General features: G+C 40.3%; 1 protein-coding gene across 2 annotated transcripts in view; it reads left to right on the top strand.

Annotated features, from left to right (window-relative positions):
• Positions 1-20,848, top strand: part of adamts18 (ADAM metallopeptidase with thrombospondin type 1 motif, 18) — a 127,884-nt gene that overhangs the window by 65,595 nt on the left and 41,441 nt on the right. For both annotated transcript variants that reach the window (XM_038267332.1, XM_038267333.1), the window contains 4 exons: positions 5,098-5,270; positions 5,815-5,945; positions 7,254-7,377; positions 7,573-7,817. In XM_038267332.1, the coding sequence (XP_038123260.1) occupies positions 5,098-5,270; positions 5,815-5,945; positions 7,254-7,377; positions 7,573-7,817 (673 nt within the window). The remainder of the gene's footprint in view (positions 1-5,097; positions 5,271-5,814; positions 5,946-7,253; positions 7,378-7,572; positions 7,818-20,848) is intronic.

Raw genomic sequence — 20,848 nt, 5'->3', positions numbered from 1 at the left:
AATGTCTCTTTTACCTCCTCAATTCAAAAACAAATGCACTTATTTTAAGAAAAAATGGCTTATCTAGATTTAGATTTTTTTGCAGTGTTCCATTGCTGAAGATTTATAATGGGATCGGAAAAAAAAACAAAGAGGATCGGAGTGGACGAGGATTTAACTCTGCTCCATATGAAATGGAGCATCCTCTACGCTCTAATTAGGATGACTTGACTGATGGTGTATACGGTGGAGTTCCCCACTGGGCTGCCGTAAGCACCTTACCATATGGTCTGTGTTTGTGTGCGGCTAAGTCTTAACAGGATCAGGACTATGAAAACCAGGACCGAAATCCCCCCCATCTCACTGAAGGGAGGAAGATCGGCACAGAGCAGGTTGCTCACATGCTCTCAAACCATGAAGGAGCTTCATCATTTTTGGCAGCCAAGTGGTTTTGTGATTGAGTGCAGGTCCAAACGGAGGCAATACCAAGCTGAGTTTGAAGAAAAATGCAGGCAAACTGTCACCCTGAGAATTTCCTTCCCAATGCCGTGGACACAGATATATACAGTGATTCCGCAGAAAATTTAAACGTTTTCTCTTAATTTTTGTTACTTTTTTTGATTGTCTTTGTAAGCTGTTATTTTTATTAGACACAGCGCGGTTCCCCAGGCTGTGTGGGTGTTTACGTGCGTGTCCAATTCACTTTGGTAAACAGGCAGACTCAATTTTCTCTGTTGGTGGTTGTTTGGGAATGCTTGGCAGAACTTTAGAAAGCCTGGGAAGTCAGACATGGCAGCCTGCTGTTTGTTAAGAAGCTCTGCTTCCTATGGTGTAACAAGAGGTATTTTTTACAGTTCAAAAAGAGCTCCATAAGAGCAGGATAACATGGCTTCAGATGAGAGGCTGTCACTGCTTATCAAATGCCGTTGAAAGGATTTCTTTAATAAATCCTTTCATGTGCTTGTGTTGGCATTTTTTTTTTACAATAGGACAAATGGGATTTTGTTTAATTGAGATTGAAAATAATCTCAAACTTCCATTTTCTTCTGATTCCTACTTCTATTTCCCATATTTATTCACTGTTACAAACCATAATATTAGACAGACTGGCCCCTTGAAAAACATAGTTTAGTACAGATTTAAAGCATCTTACTGCTAAGGTTTCCTTTTCCTTAAACCTTTTAACCTGATGTTATAACTCGAATTACAGCGAATTTTTCTAGGACAGAACAACTAACCATGGTGTATAACTGTAAAAAAGATGGAAGTGGATATGAGATTTACAAATCAAAATGGTGAAATGTGTGGCCTAGTTGTTGTAGCATCAGCTAGATTATAGATTTGGGCAAAACATTATTTTTATATCATAAGTACATATTAGGGAGTGGCGGCCTAGTGGTTAGAGCATAGAGCTTAGAACCCAGATGTCATGATTTTATCTAAAGCTCGGACCCACATGCAGGGGAAAGGTTTAACAGGTTTATTGAAGAGATAAGGCACGGTGCAGAGCTCGACCGGAACTGGAAGGTAAAGGGAAGACAAACAATTAGTTCAGGCTCAGTGGGAAATTTCATTTGTGGATTTGGAGAAGAGGATCTGGTTGTAGACCCACGTTTCCAGAGAAGTTGTAGAAGCTTTGACTCCAATCTGTGTGCTTTTTTCCAGTATTATTCTGATTCAGTGGAGGGCGGAACAGGGTTTACCCAGAACTCGGATGGTTGTTGGTGAACGGAGAAACTGACTGCCACTCAGATTTCCTGCTGTACTTGAACGGGTCGTTGTGGAGATGATTCCCTTGCTCAGAGAGTAAACTCAAACCTTTCCTCGGGGAAAAGTGGATCCAAACCTCCAGGGAGAGAAGGTCCGAAAAGGTCCAGTTTGCAGGATGACTTCCTGCCGAGAGGCAAAGACAAAAACGAAGTTAAAACTCAGGTAGACAAGAACTCAGTCTTACTCAGCAAAAACTCAGCTTGGCTAGAGTACCAGAAACTGGCAAACACTCTGGCGTCGAGGTAGTGGCAATCAGCAGCTTAAGAGCACTCCGTTAACGAGGTAACCATCATCAGGTGTGTAAGGAGGCGCACCAGAACGAGGCGCCTCCTGCTGGTGGAAGGGAGAACAACACAAAAAACAAACACATAGACTGGAGTCCTGACACCAGAGGTTCTGCGTTTCCCGTCTGCACAAGAGCAGCTCACTGCTGCCCAATGGGAAGGGTTAAATGCAGAGAGTTCATTTCATTACTCTGTACTTGTGATAACGTAATGACAGTAAAATCTTGAAAAAGAAAAGAACTCTTTGACTAATCACAATTAGTCCCTAACTGTTAGGAAAAATCCACTGAAAAGCTCTATCTTCATGGTTCAAAGTGTAGGAAAAAAGTCGCAGTTTATAGTCTGGAAAATCTGGTATTTTGCCAGACAAATTCAGCAGTTTTACAGAGGACAGTTTGGGTAGAGACCATTTGAAATCCTGGCTATACCTGTAAAAAAAAACCTTCCTATGTTAAGTAGGGATGAAAGATATTATCAATGTGCTATTTATATCAACCGTTATTGGCTTTAACACTAAGGCTGTGTCCAAATGTCCGCTCTAACCATTATATAGGCACTATATAATGGTTAGTGATCATCTATGTCACTAGATGAGCAAATGTATCCCAGAATGCCTCATGGGATTTGTTGTCACAGCGGCCCGCTGTTGCTTACGGCTGTCGCTACCCGATAGCGGTGACAAATAACAATGTTGGCGCAGGCACTGTGCAGGGAGGCGTAGTTACGCGACCAATTTCGAGCTAAAAGTAGTGATTTTCTGTCCAACGGTTAGTCAACTGTGTTCACTATGAAGTTTACTATATAAAGCCCCGCTCTACACTCACCGGCCACTTTATTAGGTACACCTGTCCAACTGCTCGTTAACACTTAATTTCTAAGCAGTCAATCACATGGCGACAACTCGGTGCATTTAGGCATGTAGACATGGTCAAGACAATCTCCTGCAGTTCAAACCGAGCATCAGTATGGGGAAGAAAGGTGATTTGAGTGACTTTGAACGTGGCGTGATTGTTGGTCCCAGAAGGGCTGGTCTGACTATTTCAGAAACTGCTGATCTACTGGGATTTTCACGCACAACCATCTCTAGGGTTTACAGAGAATGGTCCGAAAAAAGAAAAAACATCCAATGAGCGGCAGTTCTGTGGGCGGAAATGCCTTGTTGATGCCAGAGGTCAGAGGAGAATGGCCAGACTGGTTCGAGCTGATAGAAGGGCAACAGTGGCTCAAATAACCACCCGTTACAACCAAGGTGGGCAGAAGAGCATCTCTGAACGCACAGTACGTCGAACTTTGAGGCAGATGGGCTACGGCAGCAGAAGACCACACCGGGTGCCACTCCTTTCAGCTAAGAACAGGAAACTGAGGCTACAATTTGCACAAGCTCATCGAAATTGGACAATAGAAGATTGGAAAAACGTTGCCTGGTCTGATGAGTCTCGATTTCTGCTGCGACATTCGGATGGTAGGGTCAGAATTTGGCGTCTACAACATGAAAGCATGGATCCATCCTGCCTTGTATCAACAGTTCAGGCTGGTGGTGGTGGTGTCATGGTGTGGGGAATATTTTCTTGGCACTCTTTGGGCTCCTTGGTACCAACTGAGCATCGTTGCAATGCCACAGCCTACCTGAGTATTGTTGCTGACCATGTCCATCCCTTTATGACCACAATGTACCCAACTTCTGATGGCTACTTTCAGCAGGATAATGCGCCATGTCATAAAGCTGGAATCATCTCAGACTGGTTTCTTGAACATGACAATGAGTTCACTGTACTCAAATGGCCTCCACAGTCACCAGATCTCAATCCAATAGAGCATCTTTGGGATGTGGTGGAACGGGAGATTCGCATCATGGATGTGCAGCCGACAAATCTGCGGCAACTGTGTGATGCCATCATGTCAATATGGACCAAACTCCCTGAGGAATGCTTCCAGCACCTTGTTGAAACTATGCCACGAAGAATTGAGGCAGTTCTGAAGGCAAAAGGGGGTCCAACCCGTTACTAGCATGGGGTACCTAATAAAGTGGCCGGTGAGTGTATATACTGATTGAAGGATTTAGGGGTTGGGGTAGATGTTTGGACAGAACCTAGATATCAAACATTGGCCATTCTACCAGTGTATTTAATAGGTACTGTTTTTGTCACAAACAAGTGAAACTTCTGCCTGCACCAGCAGATAACAAGCTCCCAATTGAAGCATAAGTTTGTTACAGAAGACATGCTAAAAAAAATGTTGGCGGTATTAATTGTTTTTAAAGTATCAGAAAGAGATACCTGAACTGTTATTTGCAAAGCCTGGAAAATATCAACTTAACGAACATTGGCCTAAATTTCAATATTGTGCTTCCCTGATATTATGTCAAATATTAATAGCTGGAGTCAATGCGTCGTCAATATCTATATTTATTATCAATAAAAAGACTATTAATGCAGAATAGGAAATCTTTCATTCAAGAAATGCTGGAAACAATTCTAAACAGATTTTGTTGCTGTTCTTGTCTAAATGCCTCCCATCTTTCTTGTAAAATAATCTGTTACACTGAAGTTGACCAAAGAGGCATTACAGAGTTTTCAAATGATACTGCCATCTTTGGCCAAAACACAGAACTGCAGCACACTTCTGCACGTTCTCGTAGCTCGTTACCAAGTTTGACTTCTTTCAATGTTTTTTGGATTTTTTTTTACCTGACGTGGCGTTGCCATTGCTGTCTGAGTTGGCTTAATGCCAGTTGCTTCTGAGTATCCACAAAATCAAACTTAAATATAACACTTTGATCGTTTGCCAAGTTAGATCCATCCGCACAACAGGGTGGGAACTTCAGACCTGAAGTACATTCAAGGAAAATAAGCAAAAGGCTTATAGATGCATCAGTGCAGAACTATTGAGGCGTCAGTTTGCACATCAAACAATGTTTTAATCATAAAGGGTCAAATAGAAAAGCTAATGAAAAGATATTTTTCAGTAAAAACTTGCAATAAATCTGTTTAAGCTCCATATTACTTGCCATTGATGGACCGCCAGCAACACATTATTAATATACCTTGTTGTATCCTCAACCCAGGCCAGAAAACAATGGTAGATTTTGCCCGGGATCAAGTCGACACAACCAGCTGTGTAACACTCGGCCCTGCCCTTTCAATGCGTTGGACTTCCGGGCCCAACAGTGTGCTGAGTACAACAGCAAACCCTTCAGAGGCTGGTACTACAAGTGGAAGCCTTACACCAAAGTGGACGGTAAGGATGTCAGCTGATTAAAGACATGCATTTGTATTTTTTGTGTTAAGTGATTGTTGATCCCTTTCAATGAATTTAAAAAGAAAACTATTTCCTGTTGCAATAATCAGAGTCACAGAGCTGCAGGAAAATATTGCTGTGTTCTTTTTTTTTATGCATGGGAAACATGTAGCTACCTGTAGCCTCAAACAGAAGGAAAGGTTTACAAAAGGAAAGCCTGCAGGCTGGCTTTGTTACACCGTGAAAGGGAGAGGGAGTGTGGTGAGGAAGAGCTTTGCTGTCATCTCAGTCTGGTTTAAACTGCTCATGAATGAAAGGGACCATGTGGAGAAGAACAGATTCGTTCTTGGTCCAAGTCACCTTCACCATCATTTGTTTTAATCAGAGGGGACCTTGGAGGCCTTTCTGTGATTACTGAGCTGAATTTGAAAATAAACCAATGGGCCCACAAAGTGCTTCTATTGCCAATTTCTTTCATTTCCATTTTAAACTCTCCTGGTCAAAGAGAAAGAGTGTTCCATAGCATTTTTTTCTTTCCCTGCAGAGGAGGACATCTGTAAACTCTACTGCATTGCAGAAGATTTTGACTTTTTCTTTGCCATGTCGAGCAAAGTGAAAGACGGCACCTCCTGCTCCAGCCAGAGAGAAGGTGTCTGCATTGACGGAGTGTGTGAGGTAAATTCATTATTTTATTTTAGGTTTTTATTTGCATTAGGACTTATAAAGAATGTCTCAGAATCAAGTTGGGGTAAAAGTTGGGGTATTTCTTTAATTTAATAACATACTTTTCATGTTCTATCATTTAAAGGCATACTATGCAACATTTTTCAGTTAATTAATGTGTTCCATAACGTTTTGGATGATTAAATGAGTCATTTCAGGACGAACAAAGGTTTTCTCGGCCGCCCTGGTGGTCTGTAGGGGAAATACAGTACTTGCAATTGCAGGAGCCCTCGGCCCGCACCCACAGGCTCAGAAGTCTCGTGCATCGCGAGGGTCGGTCTTGCTTTACGTCGAGAAGTGCTACACGCCCACAGTGAAAGTCATGCTTGTTGCTAGCGCAGTGGTGATATTTGTGCAATTATCATGGCGGAACCAGCGAGAAAACAGCGAAAGCCCATTCAGTGCGCGAGGTACAAAACCACAGAAATCAGAACCCCCTTCCCCCAACGACAGTCGGATAAATGTATGGGAACTCCAACTTGGCTAACTACAATCTTTGTTATTTAGACACATGCATAACAAATAATGTATGAAAACATGCTAAATTTTCAAACTCGAAAATCGGAACAAAATAGTCACTTACCGCAGTAGACATGGTGATTCGTTGCGTTCGCCTGTCTGCTAAGCTCAAAACAACCGCGCCTGGCTTGACGGAGAAACCAGGAGAACAGCTGAGCATATTTACGACGGTGCACTTTTACTTCCGCCCTCTGGGGGGAGCCTCGCTGGAAAATCAACACCGGTTGCATAGTATACCTTTAAAAAAAAAAAAAATCCTGCCATTTAGCTTGTTATTTGGAATATTTGAAGATCAGGGACTATATCTAAAGTTAAATAGTTTGGTAACAGCATAATGGAGCAGGAGTTATTGTTCTTCATGTGGAAGTGAAGTTTAAGCCCACAGATCTGAGAGGATTTTGGGGCTTAAATCTAACTTTAAGTGGGCTGTGCACAAAACATTTTCTCCCATCCTGAGTGAATTGGCAATATTCAGGAAAACAGAGAGATCAGATGTTCCAATATTAAGATGTGGAATGTTGACAAGCTCCTACTCTGGGAGCTGAGTACTAAAATTTGGTCTAAAGTAAATGAGTGACTGATTTACAACCGGGTTTTAGTACCTTTTTTTTTTCCAACTATTGTTTTTTTATTGTAAAGTTCACAGGATTGGATTTTAGAAGCTTTGTCAACACTTTTAAGGTCTGCTGTATTGTATGCTCGACATAATACCTGTAAAACAAAACATATTAATCTTTTCAGGCTGTGGGTTGTGATGGCATATTGGGTTCCAAGGCCTCCCTTGATGCCTGTGGGGTCTGTAAAGGAGACAACTCCACTTGCAAGTTTTTAAAGGGCCAGTACACACTTCAGCACCGGGCTAATGGTAAGTTCCACTTAGTTTGTGCAGTTTAGCTTAATATATAAGTGAGAAAGCCTTGCATTTCAGCAGATAATGAGCAACAAAAGATTAAATGCATATAAAGAATATTATTATTCTGGTTAAGTAAAAAGTAGGACTTACAGAGCCGCTAGTAAATAAATTTTTACAGGTGACTCTTTTCCTGACATCCTTTCCCAGAGTATTACTCTATGGTGACAGTGCCAGCTGGAGCAAGGAGCATCCATGTCCAGGAAATGGAGGTGTCCACCAGCTACCTGGCTGTCCGTTCCCTGAAGAAAAAGTACTACCTGACCAGGGATTGGACTGTGGATTGGCCAGGGCGGTTCTATTTTGGTGGGACTGTCTTCAATTATCAGCGTTCTTTCAACAAGCCGGAGAGCCTTTACGCCGCTGGCCCCACTAACGAGACTCTGGTGTTTGAAGTAAGCCGCCACTTTCATTGGTGATATTTTAGCAATGTCAGCAAACTTAGAGTCGCTGTAGCTTTGTTTCAGGACATGATGAGGATTTAAGGTGAAGCTCGGTTGGGTTTGTGTAGAGAAATTGGACGGCTTTAGCTTTGGGTGGTCTGTGAGGGATTTCATTGTTTGGGTGCTTGTTGAGTTGATTTGTGGCATGGAATAAAAGTAAGGATATAAAGGTAAAACGAAAGGCAAACATTCATTTAGCATTCCTTCTAAAATATGTGGAAAAAAAACATAAATCATTAGCCAATGAGTTGAATAAACCAAGCCTCACACAAAAATGAGGAAATTTCTGTTTATATATTTTTCCTTTTGTTGTGCAGGTGCTTCCTGGAAATGAATGCCGTAAAGTCTCTTTATATTCCCATGGTTGTTACTGCATCTGTAGATGTCCTGTTCTTGCTTTTTTAATGGACACAACCCATATAAATCACCGTATTTTAATTAAAATCAACAGCATTTCACGTTGTACATAAAAGGGGCTTTGCTATTTTTAAGCTAGATTTATCTCTGTATGGGTTTCCTTTCATAAAGCTATTCTTAAAAAGCAGGTCTTATAATCAAATGTTTCTGGTAGCCCAATAATCAGCCACAGTGTCATATTTAAAAATATATTTTTTCTTATCTCTAATGTTGATGGACTGAAATAGTAGGCAGGCAGATTAGTAGTAGACGAGAGAAAGCAGCTGATGACAGAACTTTCTGGTAAAATGCTGAGAAGACATAGCCTCGTGAGACCATCCTGATCTTGCGAGCTTTCAAGATTTCACTCGCAGATCAGTCTGGAGACTCTCCGTTAAAGAAAATTTGGAGCCGTTCGCCAAACGAACGCCCAATCAGCGTTGGCTTTGAGGCGGGTTGAGGTGTGACGCAACGAGAAGCGCGACAGTTCAGTCTAAAGAACATGGCGGCTTCAGCCGATGAAACTAGCATTAGCGTGGCTATCGAGCAAGTTTTATCGGAATTACAGAGTATTTCTTCACTGAAAGAAGAGCAAAAGACTGCTCTGGAGGCTTTTCTCAGAGGAAAAGATGTTTTTGCTCTTCTCCCGACTGGTTTCGGCAAGAGTAGCCTGGCTTGTGGTTGTGTTTTCGTCGTCGCTCTGTTAGTACGTCATTTGCGTCGTTGATCTGATTGGTTTATTTGGCCCGTCTATCACCAACATAGGCCAATCAGCTAACCAGTATTTTCACCCCTTCCCAAAATTACTTCAACGGAAGGTTTCCAGATGGATTTGCGGAGCAAATCCATCTGGCGGAGTCAGGTTAGTATCAATCTGTATCTCTTTTGAAAAAATTTTGACATTTCTAAAATTTCGAAATATATCGCCCATCCCTCTTATATAAAATTAATTTTACAGTTAAAGCTACAGTGTGTAATTTTCAGCGACATCTAACGTTCAGACCGCAGCAATATGAGCATCTCCCCCCCAACAGTACGGCGAGTGTTACGGAACAAAATGTCTTCCATGACGTCCGCATCACCTACCTTCTCAAGTGATGAGGTTTGTTTACATAGATAATTTTAATACTGCCATCTGTTGTTCAGTACCGTCTCAGTTCATCTCTCTCAACTTGCCGTAGTTACTTTCGAGCGTAATGGGCGATCTCGCAATCGCTAGTTTGTTGGCTCTGCGCTGCCGTAGCGCAAAGATGTCTGCCTCCATGGCTGCGAGACCGGCTCCTATTTAATTATAAATAACGAATTCTAAGGCAACGCAAATATTAAGGTTAAGAGGCTGAGCTCGTAGATGATGATAAATAACATAGTTATGTATAATATATTACATTTCTGACTGTATATCCCTGTAATTATTACACACTGTAGCTTTAAGAGTTAATCACACTATAAATTGAGTGTCAGCAGCACACTTTTGGAGTTTGGAATTGCTTGAGGCTTCATGTAGGATCGTCCCTTAGGAATGAATGCTCTCTACAGTTTTTAACACTGTCCCTTTTTTTCTGTTCATGTCAGTTATGGGCCCCCCAGCCTCTGAACTCATGTGCTTCATCGGAGCCATGTGATGTGAATCTAATAGAGCGAGTAAAATCCTTAAGTCAACTGGTCTTTCAAAGCAGGATGAAAAGTATAAAATCAGATGGTTGCCTGGAGTGAGATGTTCTGCACAGTATAGCAGAAGATTTATGGGCTTTTTTTCTTTTTTTTCCTCTACACATTTGTAGTGAGAGGCATATTACAAACACCAACTTGGAGAAGAGTTCTTGTCTGAACCTGTCCTGAAACAGCATATTATGATGCTGGACAGGCGTGTTCCCTAGACGGTAAAACCAAAGTTCCACAAGTGGTCGAGTCATGCAGAGGTTTGAATGAACGGAGGGGGGATGTGGGAAGTTCCTCTGCATAACTTTGTCAGCAGAAGTATCTATTTTCTCTTGACCTCTGAGCCCTGGTTGTGAAAACAGAAGTGTAAAACCAGCCTAAGAGCAGAAGGAGAAGTGATATTCATGTAAAAACTGGTCTCCACTTTGTCCCTTGGGCTACCGACATGGTGTGGTTAGAGCTGGAATGACTGGCCTGTGAGTTCAGAACAAAATACCAGTGTTATATTTCTACCGTGCGTTGGTGGTCACTTGTTTGTCTGTCTTGAAACATCCGAGTGCTAATGTTTCTATTTTGGTGAGGAGACTTTTGGTCTGTGGGCAGCTAAGTTAGGAGAGCGTTTTAGCTGCAGTGTTGTCCTTAGTGACCTGTGCTGATAAAATTTCGAAGTTGTTTCCCAAAGGTGAGCATACTATCTGACAGGGGCGGGGGGGGGCATCCCTCCAACTGTCAACATCAGGCCAAGAACACTTATTATTTCTATTTATTTATTTTTCCAAAAAATGCTTGTGAAGAAATACATTAATTTGATATTAGATAAAATCTCCGATTGTTTTTTTCTTTAAATTTTCTCATAAAATGGGTTGCCATAGATAATTGGAGTTTATTAAACAGCTCAGATAAAGCACAGAATTCTTGCCATATTACCAGCTGTCATTCAGTGAGCAGAGGTTTGGCTCAGAAAGTTGCTCCGTCACTTTGGTCTAGATCTTTGATAGCACTATGATGGTGTTATTAAACTCAGCAGCTTGGGTTTGGGATTTTTAGTGTTTTTTTTGCAGGTCCAATAGTTATGATTAAAGGAATAGTACACCTAAAACATGATTAGCCTTCATTTTCTACTCACCCCCATGCTGAACAACACTCTGGAGTACTTTTTTGATATCTCAAATGCATCTGGAGATCTGGGAGGCTTCTTGCTGTCTGCTGACATTCAAATAATGGAGGTCTATGGCGCCCGAGGCAGAAAGGTCCATAAAAGTCCACAAAAAACGTGTCAATATTCCTCCATACTGCTCGTCCAATGTATTCCAAGTGTCCTGAGTGGGTAGCGTCCATAATTTACTCGAAACAAAGTGATTTAGAATGTTTTTAGAGCATAAACAGTAGTGTATAGGATTTCCTAAAAGCGCGTTCACGAGTCTATGGAAACCGCGGCAGACCAAACCAGATGAAAGTGCGCATTCAGCTCGGCAAAGAACTCATGCTCTTCCTCAACACTGAAGTCCTCAGACATTTTTCTTTCGTTGTTTCTTTCTTTGCACAGGTAAACAGCACATTTCTTCTTCTACGCTTGCATTATCGGCAAAGCAGACGCTGAATGCGCACTTTCATCTGGGTTGGTCTGCCGCGGTTTCCGTAGCGTCGTGAACGCGCTTTCAGGAAATCCTATACACTACTGTTTATGCTCTAACAACATTCTAAATGACTTCGTTTCGAGTAAATTATGGATGCTACCCACTCAGGACACTTGGAATACATTGGACGAGCAGTATGGAGGAATATTGACACGTTTTTTTGGACTTTTATGGACCTTTCTGTCTCGGGCGCCATAGACCTCCATTATTTGAATGTCAGCAGACAGCAAAAAGCCTCCCAGATCTCCAGATGCATTTGAGATATTAAAAAAGTACTCCAGAGTGTTGTTCAGCATGGGGGTGAGTAGAAAATGAAGGCTAATCATGTTTTGGGTGTACTATTCCCTAAAGGGTCTATGCTGATTCTAATCTGGACTGAATTGACTCTAAATTGTTTCTACATCTGAATCTATGAATAGAAGGAAGATTCTATCGTACTAACTCAGCTGCTGACCATAACATTTGGTGCTCAAATGCAAACATTTAACACAAACAGAAGTCTGTAAATAGCAGCAATCGAACAGCAGAAGTATGGAAAGCCAAAAGTGCCACAAATTTAGCATGTTAAAAAATTGTAATATTTGTAAATGTGAACGTTTTCAATAGAACTTGAGATGTATTCATCAAATTAATAAAATTAACTCTGTTATCTTGTTGAAAATGAGCTTAGAAACCCTCAGATTTTGGGAAGCTAACAAGCTAACCCCAATGTGATTTAAAACATTTATAAATTACCGCATGTTATCCGACGGCAGTGTCTAATTTCACTTGCGCCGCTTCTCCTGTTAATACGGTAAAGCCCTCCGGAGCGTCCGGCTCCAGGCTGCACGTGATCCAAATGAGCCAATGAGCTGTCAGTCTGGGTTGCTGCTGCTGCTACTTTTAGACACAGCAGGCAAACCTATGGCAAGCCGGGCGATGGGAAAGAAGGAGAAAACCATGAGAAAAAGAGAGCAGAGAAAGTGTGGACTGCTGGAAGAACTGCGGTGAACTGGTGAAAGAAAAGTGAAATGGCGTGCTCAAAGATGACCCTGCACATTTAGAGGATGTTTGGCTCAACCTGCTGCTGTGAAGCAGGATTCTCCACCATGAACAGAATCAACAATAAATCTGGATCCAGGCTCAAAATGAGCACCTTGATATGTGCTTGAGAATGGCTTAGTCTCCATTTAAACCCAGGTTTAAAGCCTTGCAGGGCAGCCTAAAGCCCACTGCCAACATTAAGACAGAAAAAAGAAAAATAACAAACGCTCAGTTCAGGTGGTTTATAAAATACGTGAATCAGGAAATTGTCTATATACCAAACTGAACTTTTTTTAAATATATTTTTTATTTAAAAATTAAATCTATAACATGGATGCATAAAAATCTCATTTTATTTCAGTGTTAAATTCTGTTTAAAGTAACGGATTATAATTAAAAATGTCTCCAGACCTTTACTGGTTGATGATTTTTTTTATTGAGACCCCTCTGATTTTTAATTGGTTACCCCTGCCTTTCACTATAGCCTAATGTTTGAGCAAGGAAAGCAATATTCACAAGTGTTCAGCAGCTCCAGTCAACACAGGAAACTTCAGTGACGTTACGAATCAGGTGGAGAACAGCTGGAAGGAAGCACACAGTCCTCAGATGATGACGCCATAACTGGAAAGCTAATTGTGAGGATATAACAACATGATGACATAAAACAATAAATTATGTCCTTGTCCAAATATTCTTCTCACAGTTTAGAAACTGATGTCACATTAGAGTATAACATTGGTATACGCATTTGTAGTATGGACCAGCTTTTAAATTAGAAGTAACTTTTTTTTTAACAGTTCCTTAGAAAAGTATTTATTTTCTTCAAACCTTTTCTGGACAACGTAAAGAAAGCCATAATCATTATATGGTAAAAAAGCTGAAATAAAAGGAAATAGCATTTTCTTAAAATAATTGTATTTGTACGTGATTTGTGTAGGTAAATAAAAATAGGTATAAATAATTGTTTTATTATAGGGGCTGATATGTGTAATCAATGGGCTGATAGTTTTATTTACTTGCTCAAATAAAGGGTGAAAAAACTTTTGCACTTATTACTCTATCGTTGTATGCTATATATCAAAGGTCTTCAACAGGGGGTCCGCGACCCCTAGGGGGTCCACGGAGGTACTGCATGGGGGTCGACAAAATTATTTTTTTTTTTTACTTTTTATATATATATATATATATATATATATATATATATATATATATATATATATTAGTGCTGTCAAAATTATCGCGTTATTAACGCGTTAACGCGAGGCCATTTTAACGGCGATAATTTTTTTAACGTGAGATTAACGCTATGTGGTTTTATGGTACAATTTTCCAAGTACATCCCGCTGCAGCCTGCGGGAAGGCGGGGCTATTTTCCCCCAGTGTATGCATTTCTCATAGGCTTCCAGAGCGGAGCTCCTCAAGGGAAAAAGACGCTCATACGCTGGGTAGCGCTAGTGCCTTTTCTTTAAGCCCCACCACCAACAAACAAGTTGAGTGTCTGGTAACCAGTAGCAACCTGAAATACGCTGAGAAAACTGATTACTGAGGTGAAATGGAATCTCGTAGCAGCACTCTTGCCGTCTGTGTACGCCACAGGTCGGTATCGTGTGTGTGTGTGTGGGTGGGTGTGTCTGTGTGTGGGTGAGTGGGTGTGTGTGTGTTCTCATTTTTGTTAAGAGGCTGAAAAGTAACTTTCTAGAGCATAGACTACCTTCATCTAGTGATGTTGGTCTATTGATTTTGATGTATTGATTGAAAATTGTTCATTATTACCTTGGTTAATTCAAATCTAATGTTAACTGTACTACATTTTATAGCAGTAGGGTAAAATGCTTGTCTTTGTTCAAAAGACTGTATTAACTGTAAAGACTGTCTTTTACATCAGCCTGTTTTCAGGGCCTTTTTTTTTGGCTACATATTTGTTATTTTTTGCTACATGCCTCCCCATCTTCTTGCCATATGTTTCTATGGCATAAATCAGTATCTGTGACCTGTTTTCATTTAAAAAAAGAACATTGGCACAAACCTAGCCTGTATGTATTTTTTGTATGTCATCGAGAGTATTTAAATGATTTTCAATCAGGAAAAAAATGTGCGATTAAAATGCGATTAATCGCGAGTTAACTCAGGCATTGATGCAATTAATCGCGATTAAAAAATTTAATCGATTGACAGCACTAATATATATATATATATATATATATATATATATTAGAGATGTCCCGATCCAGGTTTTTGCACTTCCGATCCGATACCGATATTGTTTTTGGACTTCCGATCCGATACCGATACTGGCCGATACCAGCCTATCCGAGCATGTATTTGAGTTTAAGTTAAAGTATTTAGCCTTAGTTGTAAGACTCATGTTGAAAAGGGTTTTAGTACTCTTGATAACATCTAGCCAGCTAAATTAGGTGAGATTGAATAAAACACAATGCTTGGTAACAACAAACTTTCCTGTTTATTAAGAGATAAACACAAACTGGACAAAATTATGAATAGCAATCTGAAATTGCACAGTGAGCAGTAAAATCGTAAACAGTTAAAGGTGCAAGTATTACTGTAAGTTTTAATAAAAATGCAAAACAGGGAAACACTGGCGCAAAATGGTGGAATGGATCGTTTCAATCGGCGAAACTGGAAAATATGGACTGGATTTTTTTTTAAAAACTGGATCGGCAGTCTGGATCGGCATTTTACATGCTTTGCCGATACGCATTTTTTGCCAATATCGGCGTCCCGATCCGATCCACGTATCGGATCGGGACAAACCTACTCCAGAGTGTTGTTCAGCATGGGGGTGAGTAGAAAATGAAGGCTAATCATGTTTTGGGTGTACTATTCCTTTAAGGCTCAGTTGATCCCTCCTGGGAGAGAAGGTCAGAAAAGATCCAGTTTGCAGGATGACTTCCTGCCGAGAGTCAAAGACCAAAACAAAGTGAAAACTCAGGGAGACAAGAACTCAGTCTTACTCAGAGAAAACTCAGCTTGGCTAGACTACCAAAAACTGGCAAACACTCTGGAGTCGAGGTAGTGGCAATCAGCAGCTTAAGAACACTCCATTAACGAGGTAACCATCAGCAGGTGTGTGAGGAGGCGAACCGGAACAGGCGCCTCCTGCTGGTGGAAGGGAGACAAACACAAAAACAAACACACAGACAGAAGTCCTGACAAAACTAGCTTTTATTTCAATCATTCCCTCTAGGAAGTGACCTCAATTTAAATTAAATACAGGTGAAACACAACAAGGAAAATATAACAAGGGCCTGATCTTTAAATATTACAATTAAGAGGCACTAAATTTCACGTATGATTTTTTTCAAATTAGCACAGTAAGTAGGCATTTTGTTTGCGATTTTATAACCACTAAGCCCCCCCGCCATCCAGTCATTAGGGGTGAAACACACACTGGCCACATTTTTCAGGATTTTCACCTCTAGAAAGAAAAAAGTATGAATATTTGGGCAGACATTATACACTCTCTGAAATTGAGACTTGCTATAAAATCTTCACTGCTTCTGTTCTGAATTCAAGTTTATTCAAAATATATTGCCAGACGGTTTAAATGAGGAAAATGTTTTATAAGTATTAAACTCCACTATATTTTGACTCTGAGTCTCAGTCAAAATGAGTCCAGTGGAGCACTCAGAGATTACAGTGCTGAGTTTCAGATGATGTCAGCATAATCTCTATCAGTACATCCAGTAATTACAGAAGAGGAGACAGAGGTTGATACAGAGATAAGAACAGACTGATGGAAGAGGAGATTAAAAGATTAAGATTTTGGCAACTGAACTCTTTGGATGTGTGGCGTTAAGGTCAGAGAACATGATCTTGAACTGTAAAGTTCTTCCTAATGCAGATCTTCATCTGCTTCAAACATTCAGCTTTAGGCCTGTTAGTCCCTGTAATTAAAAAAAGAGGAAGGCGGCGGGGGAGGGGGATCATGGATCACTCACAGGTCCTTATTCAGCTCTAAAACACATGTTGAGGAGTGTGAGCTGTGACAAGGTGCTCACATCTGGACAGCTGCTCAGCTGGTTGAGCAGAGGGGGAAGGGGGAGGCGGTGTAACATATGGCTGCTTCCGGATGTCTCCGTAGACGCTAAGCGGGATTATTCCCTCCTGGAATTGAAATTCTTGTGCTTTGGCAGGACGAGGTCGTGCCAGTCTAAAACACAACTTAGTGAGCCTGATATCTGCACCCAGCAGATTGTAATTCCTCGTCCTCTGGAGTGACTCGATGATGTGTGAAAATCACGACTCTGCCGTCTGCCGTCGCCGTGCAGTTTGCACAGATTAGCACCAGTCTTGCATTCATTCTGATCTTACACCTAAAATAACTTTTTTTTTTTTAGATTTTAAAGTTTTTTTTTTAGCTTTGTGATTTTTTTCTTTTTGCTTGATTATTTGCAGGGAACATTAATAGCCTTTATTAATTTGTTGCACATGTTTTCAAATGGGTCTCTAACGCAGGGTTCCCGCGGGTTCTTAAAAAGTCTTAAAAGGCATTGAATTCTTCAAAATAAAACTAAGGCCTTAATTGGTATTAAAATGTCTTAAATCAGTCTTTCGTAGTCTTAATTTTTAAAACATCATAAATAGGATAATTTTTATCACGATTTATTTTTGTAATCTAAATAAAACATTAAAATTGACATTTTTTTTTTTATTAAAAAAAAAATAACGGCTCGCCATTATTGGTTCCGTCCCGATAGCGGAACCAATAAAAGCGTTGTTGCTGCCGGGACATTAGGAGATGCACCATTAACTTTTTGTCTGGAAAATATGAGCAAGTGTAAATGTAACCAAAATAGTCTCCAGCCAAGAGTTTTCTCCATGGCTAAAACCAGGGAACATACATGAGGCTCAGTGGATTTAGTGCAAGAAGTCATTCAAGCTCAGAACGATGGGAATTAAGGCAGTGGAGTCGCACATGCGAAGCGCGAAACGCAAAGCGTCAAAATGGAGTTACAGAGAAACAGCCGGTATTTCTCAGTTTAGTTCCACCCTTGTCTCTGCAACGCCTCCACTTATCACCAAATCAAACATACTAAGAAAACCATACAAAGAAAAATAGCTGCAAAAAAGACTTAGCACTGGTTATGTTGGGGCTTTAAAACTGATTTGTTTTGTTCCCTGCCAAAACAAAGTTTGGGAAATTAGTTAAATAATTGTTCAAATATATCTGTCATTTGTGTGTTTTTAGCTTTCTTCCTGTATGGGAAGCTTTTCCAAATTTGAAACATTAGTGCAGCGGTTTATGTTAAAATAAACCTTTGGGTTAAGTTGTCGCAAGCGGGTTTTTCTTGTGTTTCTTTTGAATTTGGTCTTAAATTTTTATTTCAAGTGGCATTAAAAAGTCTTAAAAAGTCTTGAATTTAACTTGCTTTATGCTGTAGGAACCCTGCTAACAGCATATTTACAGATTTATCTGAATCACAGGCATTTTGGTTAGCCTTGTGCTAAAGGCTCTATCTACTCAACCCCAGTAAACTTCAGTCTGATCATCTTCGAAACATATAAGCAGAGTCACCAGAATCATCTCTATACAATTTTATTACTGTTCTCCTTTGTAGCGATTATTTTTTTCTCTTAGATAGTACCTGACATGCTGCGGTCATTTAATGAAATAAAACAATTAACCTGTATTTGTATCACATGGGTCTGGCCCATTGAGGATAGTCTGTTATGCAGTATAATTAGATAGATCAGATGAATGTAATATATTTCTGTAAACTGTTTCATATCAGAGAAAATGGATTTCTCATGTTCTGTTTTGTTTTTTTGGGATGTGAGCATACAAAGGAAAGATAAAGTTTATTAATACCAGCCTAAAAAGCTCTTTGAGTGTGTAGAGGTTAGCTGCATAAACTATTCTGGCATCAACGCCTCATATCCTCCTTCACTCTTTTTACTCTTACTTGAGAAAAATGATGATGAAGTAGCACTAATCTTACTTGAATACAGTTTTTAGGGACTTGTTTATTTATATTTTTTATTGTTTTTAGGGACTGGTTGAAGGTCAGGTCACCAGTTTTTGAAAACATTACTGGTAACCAGAACTTAAAACAGTTTTCATGCGAAGACTGCCTCAAAAATGTGTGTTGCAGACATTTTGAGCAACAGAAAATGAAGACCTATGAAGTTAAAAAAGGAGAAGTAACTTTGGTGTTAGGAACCTTTCTACGTAGCTTTTAAGGTTTATTTACAAAACAAAATGGAAGCCTTCCTCAGTTTTTTCTAACTTAGAATATTCTTTTTCTTCAGTGCATTATTTAATTAACAGGAATTTTGACAACATGCTCTGTTTATTGACTACATTTCTGCTAGTAAAGCAGAACATTTGCAAGAAGAAGAAAAAAAACACAAGCAAAACATTTAAAACTTTGAATCATGAGTGCCACTGGTGAGAAGGACTGACCAGAATTATATCTACTGCCACAGGTTTCTGCTCAAGCTAACTCAGTGTTTGTTTGTGGAAGTGTGCTGCTGGTAAAGCTTGTTGTTTCCCAGTAGATAAACATTTGTCCTTTGGACCTCGGTCTGGCAGTGAGCCGAGGCTGACTGAGTCGGACGAATCGCTCAGCTCTGTTGAGCCTGGATGGGGCCAGGAAATTAGCTTCACTGCAAAAAACATCTAGAAATAAGTAAAAAATGTCTTAAATGAGGTGTATTCACCCTTAATTTGAGCAGGCAAATAAGATGATCTGCCAATGGAATGAGTATTTTTACTCCTAAAATGAGATAATTAGATGATATACACTTGAAATAAGACAAAGCAATTGTTTTTTCTTATTTTAAGTGTAAATTGTCTTGTTCCATTGGCAAAGTGTCTCATTTACCTCCTTAATTCAAGAAAAACTGCACTTAATTTGAGCAAAAATGACTTATTTAGATTTCCATTTAGTTCAGGTGATCATAAGTCAATTTTTTTTTTTTTAGAAATAACGAAAAGCTGTTTGATTTATGTGATTTTTGTGTTGATCCTAGTAATCTTATTTTTTATTTCTTAAGCATTTTTGACAAAGAAAAAATATCCCATAGCGATTTGGTGTTGTTATCATCAGCCCACCTGAAGTGCGCTGCTTTAACCCTTAGAATCTGGTTGCTGTGATTTTTTAAAGATGAGATAAGATCCAAGGAGCTAAAATGAAGAGATATCTTAAATCAAAGATAGTCTATGCTGTAATTTTGGTTTTAGTCCCCTCCTTTAATGAATAGATAAATAAACACATTACACAGAACAGGGAAGTTGCTGGTGTGAGGGATCTACTGGCTGCTTTATGTGATCTGAACAGATAGTCAGTTCGTCTGTGACATGAAACGCGGACAGAAGGACCCAGTATTCAAGGAGAGACAGTCAGTAGGAAAGTTCAAAAAAGGTTTAATTAAAATAAAACAAAAACTGAAGTGGAGGCTCGCGGACGCTGCAGGAGGGAGGCGGGGCACCACCCAATCTCAGACACTCTCTGGTTGAACAGTTCAGTCCATGCCCTCAGAGGGGGTTGCGATCCAGCCGATGGGCTCGCGTCACCCAGAGTGTCCCCGGTGCTGCAGCCGATCCTGATCAGGGATACAGATCAGGCAGGAACAAGATCCAGGCTTCCAAGCTATTACAGAGCTCCGGGACAGATTCAGAGTCTGACAGAGTTCTGAAGAGTGACCAGGTGGTCACGCACAGGAGCAGACAGGATCAGGTGCAGATGAGCAGGCTCAGTGGAAGAGGGTAGCCGAGACAGGACCTGGAACCGGAACTTGAAGCAGGACTTTATACTGGTCTCCTCCCTGGAGCCAGGCTTACTGGATAAAAACTGAACCTCCCCACATATTGAGTCAAATTCCAGAGGACTCCGCGGGGGAGGAACAGTGGACGATCAGGAGACGAGACAAAGAAAAACCCTCTTTCCACTGGCTGCTAGGATCCAGGACATGAACCATGAACTAAAACTGAACAGACAGACTGACAGAAAGACAAGAAATTATCTGGCACTGAATGCTCAGGCTGAACTGAATTTAAACCAGAGGAAACAGGTGAGAGGAATAAATTATAATTGAGGCAGGGAGGGAAAACGACAGGAATGACTAATTAGGGACGAGCAAACAGACCAGATCATGACAGTCTGATGGTGTGAAGGAAAGGCGACCCTGAGCAGCTAAAGTGGAATAATAGAACCCCGCTGCAGGTTACCTGAGAGATTTGTGGATTTTAGAGTTCTACCACTGGGTGCAATTGTTATAAATGTGGTGTTTAGTTACATTATCCAT

Source organism: Cyprinodon tularosa, unplaced genomic scaffold (assembly GCF_016077235.1).
Source record: "Cyprinodon tularosa strain WSP-4 unplaced genomic scaffold, ASM1607723v1 ctg67, whole genome shotgun sequence".
NCBI classification, from domain to species: Eukaryota; Metazoa; Chordata; class Actinopteri; order Cyprinodontiformes; family Cyprinodontidae; genus Cyprinodon; species Cyprinodon tularosa.
Note: the sequence above shows the minus strand (reverse complement) of the source record. Positions and strands in the feature narration are given on the sequence as shown.